The 18,828-nt window shown below is 50.7% G+C and overlaps 1 protein-coding gene and 1 long non-coding RNA gene across 4 annotated transcripts; one reads left to right on the top strand and one right to left on the bottom strand.

Annotated features, from left to right (window-relative positions):
- Window positions 1-1,983: 1,983 nt before the first annotated feature.
- Window positions 1,984-7,834, top strand: Pou3f3 (POU class 3 homeobox 3). The gene has a single exon (XM_057794440.1). It carries the CDS (start codon window positions 2,021-2,023, stop codon window positions 3,509-3,511), a length of 1,491 nt encoding a protein of 496 aa, XP_057650423.1. The 5' UTR covers window positions 1,984-2,020; the 3' UTR covers window positions 3,512-7,834.
- Window positions 7,835-11,729: 3,895 nt separating this feature from the next.
- LOC130890496 (uncharacterized) lies at window positions 11,730-18,557 on the bottom strand. 3 transcript variants are annotated; one of them, XR_009058758.1, is made up of 8 exons: window positions 18,508-18,557; window positions 17,241-17,317; window positions 16,262-16,648; window positions 14,446-14,610; window positions 14,236-14,327; window positions 13,022-13,104; window positions 12,032-12,135; window positions 11,730-11,933 (listed from the first exon to the last, which is right to left on the bottom strand). It is a non-coding gene; the product is annotated as an uncharacterized LOC130890496 (long non-coding RNA). The 3 variants fall into 3 exon arrangements; XR_009058757.1 differs by lacking the exon at window positions 18,508-18,557 and adding an exon at window positions 18,208-18,305; XR_009058759.1 differs by lacking the exons at window positions 12,032-12,135; window positions 18,508-18,557 and adding an exon at window positions 18,208-18,305.
- Between the last annotated feature and the right edge of the window lie 271 nt (window positions 18,558-18,828).

Raw genomic sequence — 18,828 nt, forward strand, 5'->3', positions numbered from 1 at the left:
GTGCGGGAAGGGAAGAGGAAACTTTGAAACCATTGGGGACACATCTGTCTATAGGTATTAGCTTGAACCGTACATCCGTGGCGCGCGCTTTACAAATCTCTGGCGTGGGGTGGGGGTGCAACACAACGCAGTCTAGGTAGAATGGGTAGACTGCTATTTTTCGTGATTTTTTTCCCCTCTTCATTTTCCTTCAAACCCCCTTCATCCCCGCCTCCTCCTTTTCTCTTCCCTTTCTCCCCCAACCTCCCAGACCAATCACGAAGGCAGGGAGCCGCGGAGGGAACGCAGACGTTTGGGCCGGACACTAAGAGTTAAGATGTGGCGGAGGGGCGGAGGGGCGGAGGGGCGGAGGGGGAGGGGGCGGCGGGGGAGGGGCGGGGAGGGGAAAGTGGCGCGGGGGAGGGAGGCTGAAGGGGGGGGGGACGACAGATTTCCAGCTTCTACGACGCTCTGCCTAAATTAAAAAGCAACCAATCGGAACGGCCGGAAGGGGGGCCGCGCGTCCTAAGCCAGTCATTCCAGGCCTGCCAATCACCCAGCGGGTAGCCAATCAGCGGGGGCCCTAGTGCTCGACTTCCTTGTATTTGGGAAAGTGTGGTGGTGGGTGCGCGCTTGCGGCGGAGGGTAAACATTCGACAGTCCCTGCTCTGAGAGGGAGGGACAGCGAGCGAACTGTCAGATCCTAGCGAGAGCGGGCGCTCGTGAGAGGGAGCGGGAGAGAGAGAGGGAGAGAGAGAGGGAGAGGGAAAGTGAGACAGGGAGAAAGAGAACCCGGGCGCAGAGCTAGCTCCGGCTGCAACTCTGCCCCGGCACGCCCGCGCCCGAGCCCGCCGTCGGGCACTCTAGGAGCGGTACAACGTGCCCACAGGAGTTGGTTGTGTATCAAGGATCCCCTGTATGCACACACACATCTCCATCTCCACCAATGCACTCTTCTTCTTCCTCCTTCTCCAGACAACTGCCGGGGAAAAAATAAAACACCAACCCCAACCTTCAGCAACAAGGTAACAGAACAATTCGACTTTTTTTTTCCTGTTCAATTTTTGCCTTGTTATATTTGTTTCCTAATTTCTGCCCAAAAGGAAAGATGTCGCACCAGACCGTGACTGTTGCGAGGAAAATGAAAAGGGACTCTTGTTTCAGAGACATCCAAGAGCTCCGGCAATAGCAACTTCAGAGAAATGCACCATCGCAAGAAGTTTTTCTAGGACAGAACAAAACTTGAAAGGGGAGGACCAGAGGGGGAGAACAGGAGCAGCCTCCCCACTCCGCAGACGCGAGCCGCCAATATCACCACGCCAGTAAGGACCGGAAAAGTTTTACTATGCTAAGGGGGAAACAGTGAAATGTCTTGCTGAAGAGGAGAGAAGCCAAAGGACTAGCAAGGAGCGGCCCAATTGCTGGCCACCCACAATTTGGCCGAGGAAGAAAGGAACCGTTTCGTCCTTTGTTGTCTCGCGTGAAACCTTTGCTTAGCAGGTGGACAGAGCCCCGCGCCGGGGCAGAGTCCGCACCCGCCCGAGGACGAGGACAGGAGGAACAACCGGAGCCCCTGCGCCCGGAGAGAGCGCCCGAAGTACGGGTCCCCGCCCCACTGGGCGAGCCTTGCTGGAGCGAACCGATTGCTCCCGGCCAGGGGGGAGACCACGACCCCCCCTGAAGGGGCTGGCCACGGAGCTCACCCCGAGAAGCGATCCCCCCTCCCCAGGGCGCTGCTCCTGCTGCGGCTGCTGCAGCGTCTGCTGCTGACCGAGGCCGGCCCGCGACCCCCGCGCCCTGCCGAGCGGCCTTGCAGCTGCAGCCCCGGGCCGCGGCGGCGGCGGCGGCGGGGGCGGAGGCGGCGGAGGAGGAGGCGGCGGCGAAGGCGGCGGGGCCGGCGGGGACCCGGGGCGGGGGAGGAGGAGCGGGGGAAGGAGGCGGGAGGCGGGGGGGCGCGGCGGCGGCGGCGGCGGCGGCGGCCGCGGCTGCTGCTGCGGCGGCGGCGGTGGTGGCGGCGGTGGGGTGGCGGGAGCGGAGCGGCATGGCCACGGCGGCTTCTAACCCCTACCTGCCAGGGAACAGCCTGCTCACGGCCGGCTCCATTGTGCACTCGGACGCTGCCGGGGCGGGCGGTGGCGGAGGGGGCGGTGGCGGCGGCGGCGGGGCGGGGGGCGGCGGCGGTGGCATGCAGCCCGGGAGCGCTGCTGTGACCTCCGGCGCCTACCGGGGGGACCCGTCCTCGGTCAAGATGGTCCAGAGCGACTTCATGCAGGGGGCCATGGCCGCCAGCAACGGCGGCCATATGCTGAGCCACGCGCACCAGTGGGTCACCGCCCTGCCCCACGCTGCCGCCGCCGCCGCCGCTGCCGCCGCCGCCGCCGTGGAAGCCAGCTCGCCGTGGTCGGGCAGTGCGGTGGGCATGGCCGGCAGCCCACAGCAACCTCCACAGCCGCCACCGCCGCCGCCACAGGGCCCCGACGTGAAGGGTGGCGCTGGACGCGAAGACCTGCACGCCGGCACAGCGCTGCACCACCGCGGGCCTCCGCACCTCGGACCCCCGCCGCCGCCCCCTCACCAGGGCCACCCTGGGGGCTGGGGGGCCGCCGCTGCCGCCGCCGCTGCCGCCGCGGCAGCAGCAGCAGCCGCTCACCTCCCGTCCATGGCGGGCGGCCAGCAGCCGCCGCCGCAGAGTCTACTCTACTCCCAGCCCGGAGGCTTCACGGTGAACGGCATGCTGAGCGCGCCCCCGGGTCCCGGCGGCGGCGGCGGAGGCGCGGGTGGTGGAGCCCAGAGTCTGGTTCACCCGGGGCTGGTGCGCGGGGACACGCCCGAGCTGGCGGAGCATCACCACCATCATCACCACCACGCTCACCCGCACCCGCCGCATCCGCACCACGCGCAGGGACCCCCGCATCACGGCGGCGGTGGCGCGGGGCCGGGACTCAACAGCCACGACCCGCACTCTGACGAGGACACGCCGACATCTGACGACCTGGAGCAGTTCGCCAAGCAGTTCAAGCAGCGGCGCATCAAGCTGGGCTTCACCCAGGCCGACGTGGGGCTGGCTCTGGGCACGCTCTACGGCAACGTGTTCTCGCAGACCACCATCTGCCGCTTCGAGGCCCTGCAGCTCAGTTTCAAGAACATGTGCAAGCTCAAGCCACTGCTGAACAAGTGGCTGGAGGAGGCGGACTCGAGCACCGGCAGCCCCACGAGCATCGACAAGATCGCGGCCCAGGGCCGCAAGCGCAAGAAGCGGACCTCTATCGAGGTGAGCGTCAAAGGCGCGCTCGAGAGCCACTTCCTCAAGTGCCCTAAACCCTCGGCACAGGAAATCACTAACCTGGCCGATAGCCTGCAGCTGGAAAAGGAGGTCGTGCGGGTCTGGTTCTGCAACCGGCGCCAAAAAGAGAAACGCATGACGCCCCCGGGCATCCAGCAGCAGACGCCGGACGATGTCTACTCGCAGGTGGGTACCGTGAGCGCTGACACACCGCCACCACACCACGGGCTGCAGACCAGCGTGCAGTGAAGGCCCGCAGCGCGAAGAGGGCCGCCGCCGCCACCTCCGCAGCCGCTGTCAGCACCGCCGCCACGGTCGCCGCCGCCGCCGTCTCCGAGCCGCCGCCAAGAACCGCCGCTGCCGCTGCTGCCGCCGCTGCCGCCGCCGCCGCCGCTGCCGCCGCCGCGCAGACCCAGCACCTGGCCTGGGCCAGTGCGTCTCGGCCGCCTCCCCTCTGCCCAAAGACAGGCGTGCCAGGGCTCTAGGAGGAGGGGAGAACGACTGGGGAGACACCGACCGAGGAGACTCTTTTTGAAGTCCAAGGAAGGAGGGACCAAAAAAAATTAAAGCATAATAAATACCAAGACTGTTTTATATGCATATATAACAAACAAAACCGGAAGAGGAAAAGGGGGCAACCGGGACATGTCGTTTATACTCTGGTGGTGTTTTGTTTCTATTTTGAAAGAAGGTTGAAGATGCCTAACGCACCGAAACTGCACTCTTGAGGTACTGTACACCCCGAGATGTCCTTCATGGCATCGGTGGAGAACACCTGCTTCGTCCTCTCCTCTGAGACAAGAGAGACACCCCCCTCCCTTTCTTCCTCTTCTTCCTAAAGGGCTGCCTAAAAGATCCATGGAAACTTTATTGGGAGCGACCTGAAAAGAAAGATGCACCAGGTTTCGTGCAGGTCTGACTCTACTCCAGAACAGTGTTTTTCTTGGCCATATTAAAGTCTTTGGGGAAAAAATAAATCAACTATGAAATGGGAAGGAAGGAGAAACAGAGTCTGGGACGGGGGAGAAGATTCACAATTTCTGAAGTTCACAGACTAAATAGAAAAGCCAAAAGAAAGCATCCTCGCGGTAACCTTGGAAATAAAAGCAGCGCGAAAGAGCCCGGGCTGGGCGAGGCTGAAGGCCAGGCACGTCCAGCCGCCAGCGGGGAGGGCACAGCAGCGGGGGCCAAGGCCCAGCCTTTGAGACCGCCCAGAGAGGCCAGGCCACCGCCACCGAACCCGGGCTTTGCCGACTGCCACTCGGGGTGGACCATGCCTAAAGATTCCACCGCTAATATTTTTTTTATTAACATTTTTTTATTTTTTATTTCTGGACTGACTCCGATAAAAAAGGGTGTGGAAAGAGAGCACCAGCCGCCGCACTTCCCTTGACTTCTGCCCTCAATCCGTTGCCAACTTTGATTGAATGGGTGCTGCGGATGTGATTATGTAATACTGCCATTTCCAAGCAGTGTTTTTGGTAGGTTTTAATAAACAGACTTTTCAAATGACGGCAATATAGAATCGTTAGATCCGTTGTTGATCTAAAAATATTTGCTTTATATTTTCATTAAATGACTTCTTTTAATATTTTATTCAGAATACTTATGAACTGCTGCAAAACGGTAATTTATTTTTCCCCAGATCTTGTATTACGTGTTTTTTTCAGACGAGCACAAATCAAAATGAAATGAAAATATGGACAGTTGTTAGGTAATAAGGGTATCTTTTGATGTGATCCTTTGATTGTAATTTAATTTGAGTAGTGATTCCGTAAGAGCTGATTGAGAAAATAAATTTGTTAGAATGAAATAGTCTGTGTCTGATGCATCAACACTGTGTGGGAAGAAGAGTTCTCTAGAAAATATTTTTTTACTAATGGAGATCCTTAAGTCATAGAGCATCAAGGGAGCAGAGCTTCCCCACGCAAAGGTGTGTTTGGAAACCTCCAGAACAGGCTAGGATTGCTGAAAACATCTGTGCTTTAGCAAAAGAGGTTGTTCACTCCTTGTTGATCCATAAATTTCCCAGTATTTTCCTTACCCTCAGCTTCAGTGTCTCTAGTGTTTTTTGCTGAGCGATCTATAACTACTAGCCATTTTCTTGAAGATACCTGTTTTGAATTGCATAATTGAGCTACATCACCACTGAAAATAAACCCACCCGGTCAATCATGGTAAATACAACCCCTCATAGTTCAGTCTCTCTCTCTCTCTCTCTCTCTCTCTCTCTCTCTCTCTCTCTCTCTCTCTCTCTCTCTCTCTTCTTACCCTCCAATATATCCCTGTTTCTTTTTTTCCTAAAGATCAATAGTTGCAAAGGATAGCTTATAAATCATTGAAGTATTTTAATATCAATTACTCCCCATTACTACCTATATGTAATTAAATTTCGGTTATTAAGTTTATGGTAAGCTTTCTTATTCCTTTCTTGAAAGAAGACCTTGCAGAGAGCCCTGCTTGACTCTGTACTTGGATGGTCACCAGCTCAGACTCGAGGCTGCCCATTTCTGTGGTTTGGTCCTCCGGAAACTTGGTTCTTCACCTTTTCCAGTGCTGAGGGCTTTAGCTTTTCGGGTCACTTTTTAGATCAGCCCCTGCAGAGTGGTCACATTAATCAAGTTAATGTATCAATATTTGCAACATGGAAAGATGAAAACCTAGTGCCTCGGGTTGTGAGTGCTAAAGATGAGAAAGGCTCTGGTTGGTTGACTCCCTGAATGTTTTTTTCTTCTTTAAAAACTGAGGGAGAAAGCAGTGATTTTTACACAAGAGTTCCCCCCATCTCATTCAGCTACCACTCACCTTTTGCCTAATTTTGTCGCCTTCATTGGCCCACCCCCATAATTTAGATTCAGGAGTCTAAAAATCCTGGGAAACTATAAGAGTATGGAACAATTATTTCTCCCAGAGAGACACTATAGCACAAACCAAGCCCCAGCCAGAGGGCCATGTATCGGGTGGCATTATTTTTGACACTAAATTGCACTAAAACTCACAATCATTATGATTTGTGAAATCTGAAAGAGCCCATATTTATTCAGCAGAAGGGGGTTGTAGATAAGAAACTACATTTTACTTTTCTCTGGGTTGCTGTTTTCTGTTTCTCCTGCTATTGTTATTGCCCTTCCCTGGGAACAACTTGGTGTGGGGGTGGGGTGAGGCTCACCATCATTTTTCTTTTGGTGTTGTTACTCTTGTTGTTTGAGGGACTATAAGAGTAAGCAAAGAAGACCTGTCTGGAAACCCAGGAAAAGGCAGGTTGGTTGTGAGTGGAGCACACCACTGGCATATGAGAGGAATCGTGAGTTGGTTTTTTTGGATGGGGGTGCTTTTTGTTTTGTTTTGTTTTGATTGATTGTTTTCTTCCTGGAATAGTGGTGCTTAACTAGAAGGGGGAATGGGTCTATTTAAATTTTTAGGAGGTCTCTACTTACTTGATTTAGCTGAGGACAAGGGAGCTAACAATTAGATTTTTTTTTACACTGTTTTCTATTAAAAAGAACCTTTGCTGATTATTTCGGAAGAAACCTTGATTTAGGGGTGAAGAAGCTGGGCAAGCAAGGCAATTTGTCATTTTGCATTTTGTAAAGGAAGCTGATGACTTTTTTTTTTAAAAGTCAACCCTTTGAATGTATTTACAAAATGAAATTCATGGTTGAAACATGACCGAAAAGATATAAAGCAAGAGGTTTTGTGCTAAGGCTCATATTGTTACACATGTAAATAATGAAAATATTGTTATATATCCCCAGATCTTCTCGATGAATTTGGTCATTGTGTTCCGTTGCGGCACAAATGTCTTGTGCTTCCTAAGCCTCCCATTTGTTTCCTCCATTGCAGTCGTCTCCTCCTCCCATTTCAACCCAAAGGAAAGTGGCAAAGTTCTGTCCCATCAACCTGGTTAGTTACAAACTAGGCCCATTCATAGTTCTCATAGACTGTGGCTCCTGGGCTCTAGAGCCATGATCCAAGCCTTGTCCACCTCGTCCACCCAGTCACCTTCCCCTGGCAATCCTCTCCAATAAATAATTCAAGGTGTATTTAAAAATATAAGTAAATTTGCTGTTATTGCTCTGCATTTTTCCCTCCTTAGTATTACCCAAGGACTCTCTGACTCTCTGTCTCTGTCTCTCTCTCTCTCTCTCTCTCTCTCTCTCTCTCTCTCTCTTAGAGATTCCCTCTGCTTCCTTGTGGCCTCCGGTGTTTGCTCATCCCATGCTCATGATCTGTTTTGTATGAATGGTTTTCAACATTCAGAGAATAATTGGTTCTTATATCAAATGCAGTATATACTCTTCATAGTTTTATCAATGAGTGTAATATTTTAAATAATTTTAACAATTAAATTTGCTTTTTAAATTATATATTTGTAAAGTATTTATCCTGTTGGAAGCAACAATATATTGTTGTATTTATTCGTTTATTTTTGTAATAAATGATCAACGTCTTCAAGCTAAATCAAAAATGACACTTTTATATATCTATACAAAATGCATTTAAAGAGATGGGCACATTTGCACCAATTTGTATGTAAATAGAGTAAGAGCCATCAATAACTTGTAGCTTTCAGAACTAAATTGAAGGAAGAAACATTCTTTCCACATGGAGTTTAGTTTGCCCAAGTTCCAGGGTAATTAATCAACTCTAAAATAAATGCAACAGGTATTGGCAGTACATATAGGCTTGAAATTAGGATGCGAGCCTGCTTTTTTTTCCCCACCCTCTTAAAATGGAAAGATATTAAAGAACTTTGTTCTTTCCCGAAGTGCACGAGATTGGCTGTACCGATCAGATGCTGAGTTTCGGTGACAAACCCCCAAACACCTGGCTGTGCTTGATTTCTGTGTTGGGGGAAGGAAAAAGGCAGCTGAGAGTTCGAGTGTTTCAGCGATCCAGAGCAGGTGACGGACTGAAAAGAGTAACGCCAGGCTTAACAGCAACAAGCAAAATGTTTGGACCCTTTTAAAATGACCGAGGGTCGAGCCCCTCCTTCTCCGGTCCCGCTACAGACAGAAGTAATCAGTGCAGGTGTTGTTGTTAGCAGTGGTGCGTGAGAGAGTTGGGGGGCCCCTTGGCTTCGCTGGACCAGCCAGAGCTCTTTGCTTTGCTTGGCTGGCCATTTCAATTCCTCGGGGTTCCTAGTCCCAGGGCCTGAAGGTCGCCCATGTGACCTCCTGGCTGCGGGAGCCTCAGGATAGGCTTGATCTTGATTTCAGTAAGGAAATCAGAGGGCTCTGTGTTTACCTCCTGAACTTTCCAGCCTAGGGAAGGAAATAGAGAGGAGTCTGGAAGAGCAGGGGGTGGGGGGAGGCGGAGATAGCAAGAGGGGTACTTGTGTAATCAGATTCTTTGATTTTGTTAGCCTGGCTCATGGCCTATTAATTAGATTACTCTCTCTTTCATTCTTGATTTCACATCCGTGTTTGTTCCTGTATCCTAAAATGTGGGCGCGAACTTGGCGAGCAGGAGCCTATGATGTCACTGCCGGCCAGTGGCGGCGGCCTGGCCTTCTGGTGGGCTGTGGGCTGCTTTCTTGATGAGCCCGCTTTTCCTCGAGGAAGAGTGGGGCTCTGGCAGTGACCTCAGAGGGGTCTGGGAAGAGGGCAACAGGCATTCTCCTGTGGTGTGTGTGTGTGTGTGTGTGTGTGTGTGTGTGTGTGTGTGTGTGTGTGTGTGTGTGTGTGTGTGTATATACACGCGCACAAAGGGAAGGAATGGGAAAATTCAGTCAGGTCTGGACTGGGAAGCCCTAGGGACACTGGCGACTTAGTCAGGTGAAGGTTGGCCTCAGGTGAAAACCAGTGAGCACCGGAGGCGAGCGGGAGGGTTCTAGGCAGTTGGCAGCCAAAAGTCCGCTTCCCTCCCTGAGGGAGGGCCGTGCTGGGAGCCGAGGTGGGGTGGTGGCAGTGGCCGCGGGGGCCCCCCCGGTTCAGGCTCGGCCCAGCAAGGCCCCGGTAGTCGAATGGTGGCAGCTGCTGCGGGTCCCACAAGTTGTTTTCCTCGTGGAGACCATTCAGCAAAACGCAGGATCCTTTCTCAAAGATTTAAATTTCGCGGATGAATTACCATACACCGGTTGCTTAGCAACTAAATTCAAGCCGGGCTAAGAATATGCAAGCTTTTTGTATTCTCATTAATAAAAATGCCACTCTGACACAGCAACCCGACTTTGGATCACTGCAACTTCTGTAAAAGCCGTAGGAGAATACAAACCGATCCTGCCATTTAATTACAGATCAAAATGGCTTGAAACGTGATGTTTTGTTCATCCATCTTCCTAAAAGCGATGTAAAAAATAACGGCTTTCAAGAACAGTAGTAAATTTTCTTCTTCTTTTTAAATGGAGTTGTCTGTCGAGGTTACTGATAATTGTCGAGTGAAACCTCTTGAAATGTCCCTTTTCATCAACGTTTCTACTCTTTTCTCGAGTTCTTCCCCCAACTCAGTACTATTATTGTTATTGTGGAGATCCTCAGGCCTTGGACACCTTCGAGACCGTGGCTGTTGAGAAAGTAATCCACATGCCCACATTGGCTAGAGGAAGCCTGAGAAAAAAAAAGAGAGTACAGGCAGGAAAAGTTGTGGGAGTTTTCTTGAAAGGCTGGAGGAGTTGCTGAAGGCTCTGACGCCCTAAGTTTGGAGGTCCGGTCTGTCACTTTCTGTCAGGCAGGTGGGAAGTAAAAGAGAAACGCCTGTTGTTCTTAGATTTTCTGTTCTGGGGTCGTGAGTCTGCCTCCTGTTCACTGATAGAGGGTTGAATTTAGGGCCTTGCTGACCAGGACTTTCCCACAAATTCTCCTCCCAGTTTCTCCCGGCCCAGGAGCTTGGGGCCCCTGACAAGTAAAGACTCTTGACCCCCTGGGTCTTCAAAGAACGCAGCCCAGGCCTCGTACTAGAGCCAGAGATTTATTGTATTCAAGGGGCAAACTTCGCGCCTCTCCCAAAGGATGCGGCCCGTGAAGTGTGATGCGTTGCTTTAGAAGAGGGTTCCGAACGACTTCTTTTGAAACGTTCCAAAAGTGGAGGGTGAGGCAGTCAGGGCAGACTGACCTTGTGCAGGCAGGCCTTGTTGTTTGGGAGTGTATGCGAGTCTTGGCTGCTGGGACTGTGGAGCAGCGGGGGTCAGGGCTGTGTGCTTTGTGGAAGTTTTGGGCCCTTGCAGACCTTTCCCAGCGTGGAGTTCTTGAATAGCCCTGAATGCTTGGACAGGCTTTGGCTTTTCTTGGCTTCTCTTGGGCCACAAGGACGCCAAGGTGACCAGGCTGTTACCAGATCACCTAAAGCACGGGATCTCAGCCCGGACACTGGGGACCCCTAGGCCTACCATACCCAATGTCTTACTGGCCTGAGCCCTGACAGAATGCCAGTCGGCTTGTGTGTACCCAATGTCCTACCAGGAAAGATGCATGCTGACTTTGCTTTGAAACTCACAAAATGTGGAGGAGCTTAGCTTTAGATAAAACAGTGGTAAAAATGTGAAGCCCTCAACACACACACACACACACACACACACACACACACCACGCAAAGGCTCCGGTAATATTCCCAGAGAACCAGCCTCCCCCTGCAGTCCTTAAAATTTTGCAAACGGGAAACCTGAGATGAGACATGTCCCCAGGTCATTCTGGCAAAGCAGAAATTGGGAACCTCACAACTGACTAGATGCAGCGGGACTTAAGGGGAGCAAAGGCAAATGAGTTACCCTCTTTTCTAGGGTGTTAACAAGGCAATACAGCTCCTTTTTTTCCTTTTGAATTAAAAAAAGATACATAATAAACAATGACTTGTTTACTTACAAATACAGTTTCCCGGACAAGCCATATTCTGTATGTAAGTCACTAATGGACCCTGGTCATTTTTTCTTCTACTTTGGAAACATTGTTAGCTCTTTGAAAAGAAGGGGGCAGTCTTCCTGTTGCTTGAAAAAAAAAAGTAGCAAGTACTTGGACAGTTTCTGTCTGTGGATACATTTAACACTATGAAATAACCTTCTAAAATACGTGAGAAGGGGTTTTCTCTTTGACTCTTCGGTTGTGTTGGGCATTGGGCGTCAGTGAGTGGGCCCAGTGGGGAATATGAGGTAATGTGACCCTCTGCATGTGCGCTTTGCTTGGGGACACAACGATACAATGAAACTTTAAATAACTGGAGTTGGCTAAGAATATGAGGAGTAAAAGATCTCTGGTTTCCAGAGTTTAGGGACAGTCTATGGGATGCAGTGCAGTGCTTTGGGCTGCCTCCTTCTTACAGGGATGGGGAAGCAAGTGTGGAGGTGTCACTTACTTGGGGCACAAGGTTCATCTTTTTAATTTGGACTTTCCTTCAAGTGTCTCCCTACCCTCTGGTAAGAACAGTTCAGGGGAAGGCACGGAACACATCTAGCCTGTGACTGTGACTCTGTAAGTCCCTGATACCAGACAACTTACGAGAGACAAATGATGGGCCAGACACTGCATGAGGGAAGCACAAGCATCTTTTAATTCTTCTTTCTTTCTTTCTTTCTTTCTTTCTTTCTTTCTTTCTTTCTTTTTTTCTTTCTTTGTTTTCTTTTTAATGAACAAGTGATATTTTGTTGAAGCACATCCAGGAGCTCAGGAATGATGTGCCCCCCCAAGGACAGGCTCTCAGCAGAAGGTGGATCCCGGATCATTGGCTTGAACTTTGCACACTGAAACAAAACAGATACCGGTTTCCAAAGGCTCCCAAGTCAGCACTAGAATGAAAAGTGTCAAATCTCATTCTACCCAGGTTAGACACAGCGCCCACCTCTTTGAGCAGAAGCCAACCTGGCAGGCTCTCAGGACTCCAGAAATGGGCTGGCAGGGAAGGGGTTAGCTTTTCATTTACATTTTCAAGTCTGAAAAACCCACCTGCACAGTTAAAGAAAAATTCAATAGATCTCATCAGAAAGTGGACCGGCATCCCAAAAATAGCAAAAGGAAAATAAAAGTCTTAGTGGTTTGGCCTCAAGACTCTCCTGACTTACAATGGTAAAAAGGCCAGTCGGCAAACAAAATAGAACCATTTGCAACGAACACTTTTAAGGAGAGAGGTCTTTCAAATTTTAAAATTGCACCAGCAAGTCTAATTTCTATGTTGTAACCCCTGAAGATTTCTACCCAAAAGGGCTTTTAAAAATTCCCAACCCCGAGAGAAAGACCTTTAACCTCTTCCAAGAGCTATTTAATAGCTGTCCCATGTGGTTTTTGTTTTCTGCAGTGATGAGAACACAGGGCCTTGCAAATGCTAGGTAAGATGGAGCCAGCTTCGAGGTGTGTGCGGGGAGGGGCTTCCTTTAAACGCTCTACCTCTGAGATGAATCACCAACCCTTGTCCTCAATGCTTTTAACAAGAGAGGTGTGTGTAGCTGTCAGCCTCAACTGCGCAGTCTTGGGGGAGTAGAAGTGGTAGGCACCCAAAGGCACAGAGCAGCTAGTATCTGAAACGGGCTTTCTGCTCCTCAAAGAGGAGGGGCTGGCAAGGTCAGCAGTAGTGGGCCTGTTCCCCCAGGCTCTCCTGGGGGTCTCAAAGAAGAAGCCTGCAGAGGGGCGGTGGAAGTGAGGAGCCAGGAGACCAAAAGAGAAATCACTTACCTCAACCCTTTGTTCTGGAGTGTGAGCTAGGGCATCAGAGGGAAACAAAGGCCCCCAGAGAACGAGGCTTCTACTTCATTTGTATCTCCCGGACCCTTACCAGAAAACCAGACTGGTTGGCTGGGGTCAAAAATAAAGAAAAGGCAACTTGAGGGATCTTTACCTTTACAGATAGACCATCTGCAGGGAGAGGTACATACACTTGATTTTTCTCCAAGTGACTGTGTGGTGTGCAGGTAGAAAGGCCTGGAAAAGAAACAGGAAAACAAATGGAATAGGAAGGCTTGGGGTGGGGTGGGGGTAGCTGTATAGGAACAGTGTGCATGCAGAGCTGCTGTGTGTGCAAATAGTTGTATTTCTACCCTCTGTGTACCAGAGCGCCCTTCACAGATCCTGCTTAACCCTGTACCCTGGCTCAGGGGGATTTATACTTATGGCAACTGAGTGGAAAGCAATTGTACCCACAAATCCTGCAAGCTGACTGCCGTTTGGCAAGTGCCAGCCAGGTAGTACAGAGCTTGGCATCCTCAATCAGTGAGCTCTTTCTGCCTTGAGCCTTACCAGGGGAGGACAGGTGTCTTCCTCTCTTTTGAACCCTGTGGGTGTCAAGCTCAGTTGTCCCTGCCATGCTAGGAAGGCTTACTTCTTGATCAGGGTACTGGACTAGAATGTGTAGCAGCATTCCTAATGCCTAATTTGTAAGGATGGGGGTGGAGAGCCCCATCCCAAAGGCCATACAAACCATGTTTATCTGCCCAGATCTGGGGGAGAGATTTTAAGTAGGGGGCAAGCATCTGGTCGAATGCTATGGACCCCAGGAAGATTCTTCTCTGCAGGGGTAGGGAGGGAAGATAGTGAGGGGTCTGTAAGAGCTGCTGAAGGCTTGCTCTAACAAAGCTCTAACAAAGGCTTCCTGCAAGCTTACTATCGTGGCTCTTTCAAAAACCAACACCTAGCAGGTATGTCCCCAGGTCCCAGGGTATGGAGCAGATTCATCATTCAGAGAGGTAGACGATGTCAATGGTGTGTGGCTAGCTGCCTGGGGGGCGGGGGGGGGCGGCTCAGCCTAAGTCCTGTTATCCCACAAGCCTCTAGGGACTTGGGTACATGATTGTGCCTGGGCCTTTGCGGATTTATTTCTAGCTGATCTCCCAGACAGCTCAGCAAGGCTGAGGCCAAAGCCCTGCTGAGGAACATGACTTGCTCTTGGTTGTCTTGGTAAGGTTTGAGGGTAGCTTTGACTCAAAGAAGCTTCCTTGCTGAGTAAGAGGAAGAAGGTTCACAAATGGAGAAGGCTCCTTGGGTTAGGTGGGTGTCTGAGTCAGGATGGCCTTTGCAGGAAAAGAGCAGGCTGCTGTGGAAAAGATGTTCCCATACCATGAGATGGACCACAGAGACGACATAGGCCATTAAGCCCATTACTTGGCTATTGCTTTCGCAGCGCAGCGAGAGACTTGCAGGATTGAAATCTACATGGGGCAAGAGGGAGAAAAAGAGAATGAAACAATCACAACAAACTACCTTAAATATCATAGCTTTACATCCCCACAATGAAAAGTAAGGCCCAGGTGCAGCTTCCATACCCACCTCCAAGTCGGTAGCTGCAGCATCACTTTAGGAACCACAAAGCAGTTCAGCGCACAACAAGCAGATAATGAGGCCTTTAGAGCTCGAGTTCAAGGCCAGGAGCAGGTACAAAAACTCCACAGATGTTATTCCTTACACCACAAGGTAGGTGGTGAGGATACAACTCTAGGAAAAGATTTGACAAGTGTGTGTGTGTGTGTGTGTGTGTGTGTGTGTGTGTGTGTGAAATACAGTCAGTGATTGTTCCTTCCCTTTCTAGAAAAGGTGTTCCCTTTCCTAATTCAACCCAAACAGAAACCCAAAGAGACTGCCACAGACCTCTGGTCCAGCAGAGCCTCCCAGCTCCACTGAGGTGCAAAGAGGAACCCCATTCCCAAAGCTAACCCCCCAGACTCCTCACCCTCTTTCTTTTCTCACAAGCCTAGGCAGTGCTGAGCCACCCCAGGAATGGCCTCAGCAGGATTTTCTAGACATTTCTGCCAGGGAGAAAGTCTTGGTGTTATTTCAGGAGGCAGTGACTGACATGGACTCCACCCTTGGCTGTATCCAAATACAAATGAGACGCATTTTGGCTGACCAGTCCAATGTAGTTCATGAAACTGTCTTGTCAAATTTTCTAGTCAAAAATAATAGAAGAAGAAGAAGAAGAAGAAGAAGAAGAAGAAGAAGAAGAAGAAGAAGAAGAAGAAGAAGAAGAAGAAGAAGAAGAAGAAACACTATAAAGATCTTACATGTGGAGTTTCCATACAAAGAGCCAGGTGAGGGCAGGTGAGGGGAGCTAGCTGCAAGTAGCATCCAATAACCCCTCCTAAAGGGCAACCTCATGCCACAAAGGAGAAAAAGAGGTGAAACTGATTCTGGTTGCCAGTGAGAAACCCTGATAAAAGTAGACGGGCTCTAGCTAGGGAAATCTTTAAAGCTGCAGAATTTTGTTCTTAAAAAACATTTGTTTTCATAGACTTGGGTTGCTGGGAACGGGTCAGCCTCCCCCTAGCTTACCTGGCATCCTGAACCACCGTGCAAGAGCCACCTATGAGGATGGTATAGTGATGGGTAGGTTTTCTGGCCTAATCTAATCCTAATCGGAAAGATGGGAGCTCACCTCCTTTCTTGTCTATTTCCAAAGCTTATAAATTCGAGAAACCCCTGGTTCTCCCATCAGGTATTCTGAGAGGTAGGTCCTATCAGTGCTGTGGACCTCTTTGGATTGGGGATGTTGGGGGGGTGGCAGACAAGTGTGAGGACCAGTTTTACTGGTCACTTTGGGAGAGCTCTGGTCTTTCCTCTATCATGGAATCCTTGAATGCTCGGGACAAGTGGATTAGACCACAGACCTAGGGTTAACATCACTCCCATCTCCTTAGCCTCAGGACATTCCTGGTCTTCAATTTGTCCAAAACTACTGTTTTTTTTTTCCTTGCCTGTCCCCAAACCCTGCTCCACTCCACCATGGACTTGGTAGGGAGGCTCCAGAACCCCCAGGAGCCCTGTTGTAGCCTCCAGTTCACTCTCCGCAGGGAATTTGTTCTCAGGACACTTAGGGACAGAGGGAATTTGCTGCTGACCTGGACGCTCTGTTGTTGAGCTGTGCCCCTGGGGTGAGCTGCCCACTGAAAGCAACACTAGTTTTACTTTCAGGACCCTACTCATGGTACTCAGGGTACTAACAGTCTAAGCTAGACCAAAAAAAAAAAGTATTGTTCCCTGGGGAACCACTGAAGAGAAAATTCCAAGCACTATCCCATTCAAAGGAAGTTTAGGGTTCAGGACCCTTTAGATACCATAGACAAAAGAGAATCCCATGCCATCCTCTTACCTGTTGCCTGCTGAGGATACTGTCCTTGCCTGCAGTATTTTTTGGCCATCCCACCATGAGTGACACCCCACTGCTGGGGCAATTAACTCTGACATAACAGAAGTGAGGAGGTCGTCCATGGGCTTCACGGAAGGGAAGAGGCCACCCAGAGCTCCGAAATAATCAAAAGCTTTAGTGCTGCTGAGAGAGGACCTGTTAATCCCAAGCAGGTCAAGGGTGGGCCACACAGCCTAGGCATCGATGCCCATATCACCCTGGCAACCTGGCAGGTACATCGGAACCAGATGCATCCTGGCGTTATGGGCTTCCACCCAGGAGCTGAGGTGCTGGGCAGATGTCTTGAGCAAGACAGACTTCAATTTCGTTGCCCCGAACACTCCCAATGCTCTAGAAAGCCAAGAGGAAGACACTATGAGCAGAGGCGACATACAAGATAAACTGGCCCCTCCAACTGCTCAGCTTGCCTGCTAACGAGAGGTAAGAGGACCTGTGTTAAGTTGTCGTCCCCTCACCCCCACTTTTCTAACTGTGGACTTGAAGAGCAATTTAATTCCCTCCTTTGCTCCATGCCTCCCCTGCACACGCAACTGAACATGGTTCTCCACTTGGGGATAACAAGAGGCTGGCAAAGAGACAGAGAGAAGTGGCAGATGGCCTCCTGGAAAAAGCAGGCCCAGCCACTCGGTAGCCCTGAAACTGATGAACTCCGCTGATACTTGCCCCTCTTCAGACAGCCACTCTGCTCCTTTCATCTGACTCACCAGAGACCCGTGAGCTCACCAGCCCACGAGCAAAAAGAACACTAAAAACATAGCACCAGTTCTTCATTTTCTCCTAGTTTCCGTCTCTTTCACGCTCTCCCCACCCCCACCCAGGCAGGCCTTGCCCCATCTGAAGTAAGAAGTTAAAACAACTTGTTCTTTTCAATGACCTCCGGTTTTCGCCACTACCAGAACATTGGAAGAGCGTGTACCCTCACCTTGTCCCAAGTCCACTTCCAAAGCAAGTCGGTTGTAACCACCATCGTCAATGACACTCTGCAGAACTTGACAGGATCTGAAATCAAGGTTCCATTACTTACCAGAAGTAGCAACGAACTTTACTGAAAGAAACAAATTCAGCATTGACAAGGAATACACACACACACACACACAAACTCCTTAAAACATCATGCAGTCTTCTAACTTCCTGGGGGTTCAGGGGAGGGATGATGTAAAAAATCTTAGGCAGCCGATTTTAAAAATCACTTGATTGTATTGTCCGAGTTTGAAGTTCTCGACTATAATCATAAGTAATAAAGTCGTTAATAGGCAATTGGTATCTCGTTGATCCATGTAACTGGTAGTTTATTAGTGACCCAACTTAGTTTTGTGGCAAAATACAGGTGGTTTAGGATCCGTAAAAGGAAGCTAGTCATTTTCAGGCAACTTTGCCCAGCAGAAGGCAAAGTGCAGATAGACATCTGTCTCACACATTCGCTCCTCTGCTTTTCTGTACACTTAAGAATAAACAGTACAAATCTGGGTTTTGATTTCTCTAGATGAGGTCATAAAGTACCGTGTGTGTGTGTGTGTGTGTGTGTGTGTGTGTGTGTGTGTGTGACTGAAGATTCATGGTTATCGTGGCTATCATGCGCGTTAAAAACAGCGAAGAACTCGGTGTAAACAGAGAAGGAACGGGCTCGCTAGTGAGATCAAGTGTCTGACCAAGTTCACTTTCCACCCCTTCGCAGGAAGAGGGTCGGTCACCCGTTGAAAGCGAAAGCTCTGGGGATTTGGAAGAGTACCCCGCAGACATCCTGGGTTCTGGGGCTTTCTCCCAGCACTCCCACCCATACCCCGCTTCAAAGTCCTTCCACAGGACTTGGTGATCCAGGGTGCCCAATGCGGGCTAGCTTCCCGGAGCTCTCCTTGCCCCGTGCTGGCTCAGCAGCGCCCTGGACTCACCCCGCGCGGTCGGTCCACTCCCTCCAGACTAGAAACGGATCCCCAGTCGGGCAGTGCGGGAAGCCACATCTCAGCCACGTCAACCCACACCGCGGCGCTTGCCTGAATCTGGGCTCCAGAGGAGCCGAAGTCGGGCAACCACCGGCGGTGGGGGCAGGGAGGCCCGGGAGAGCCTCAGCCTCCAGCTGGGTTGCGGCTTTCTTATGGAAATGACCCGAGCCCGCCTGCTGGACCCGAGCAAGTCAGTCTTCTCTCTGCTAAGCTTTTCCTCCCCGCAAACCCTTGTCCTCCGCATCTTACCCTAGCGGGACGGGTGGCGATGAGCGAGCTGTGCGCCCCGGCCTCAGAGCCTGGGCCGGGTCTCCCTCTCGGCCCGAAGGGCTTCAGTTCCACATTAAATATTCATAGCAATCGCTACTTTCTTAAAGGGGAACCCACCGCGCGGGAAAGTTCCCAGCCAAGGGAACTCACAAAGGAAGGTGTCCGCTCCCTCTAGTCCTGGGGGTGGCTCGGCGCACAGCTCCTAGGGCTCCGACAGATAGAGAAGGGAAGGGCCAGAGTACCCGCTCTCCTACTGTCATGATATTTCTTGTAGAATGTGAGAGAAGAGGTGAGCTTGGA

Source organism: Chionomys nivalis, chromosome 19, assembly GCF_950005125.1.
Source record: "Chionomys nivalis chromosome 19, mChiNiv1.1, whole genome shotgun sequence".
Classification (NCBI taxonomy): domain Eukaryota; kingdom Metazoa; phylum Chordata; class Mammalia; order Rodentia; family Cricetidae; genus Chionomys; species Chionomys nivalis.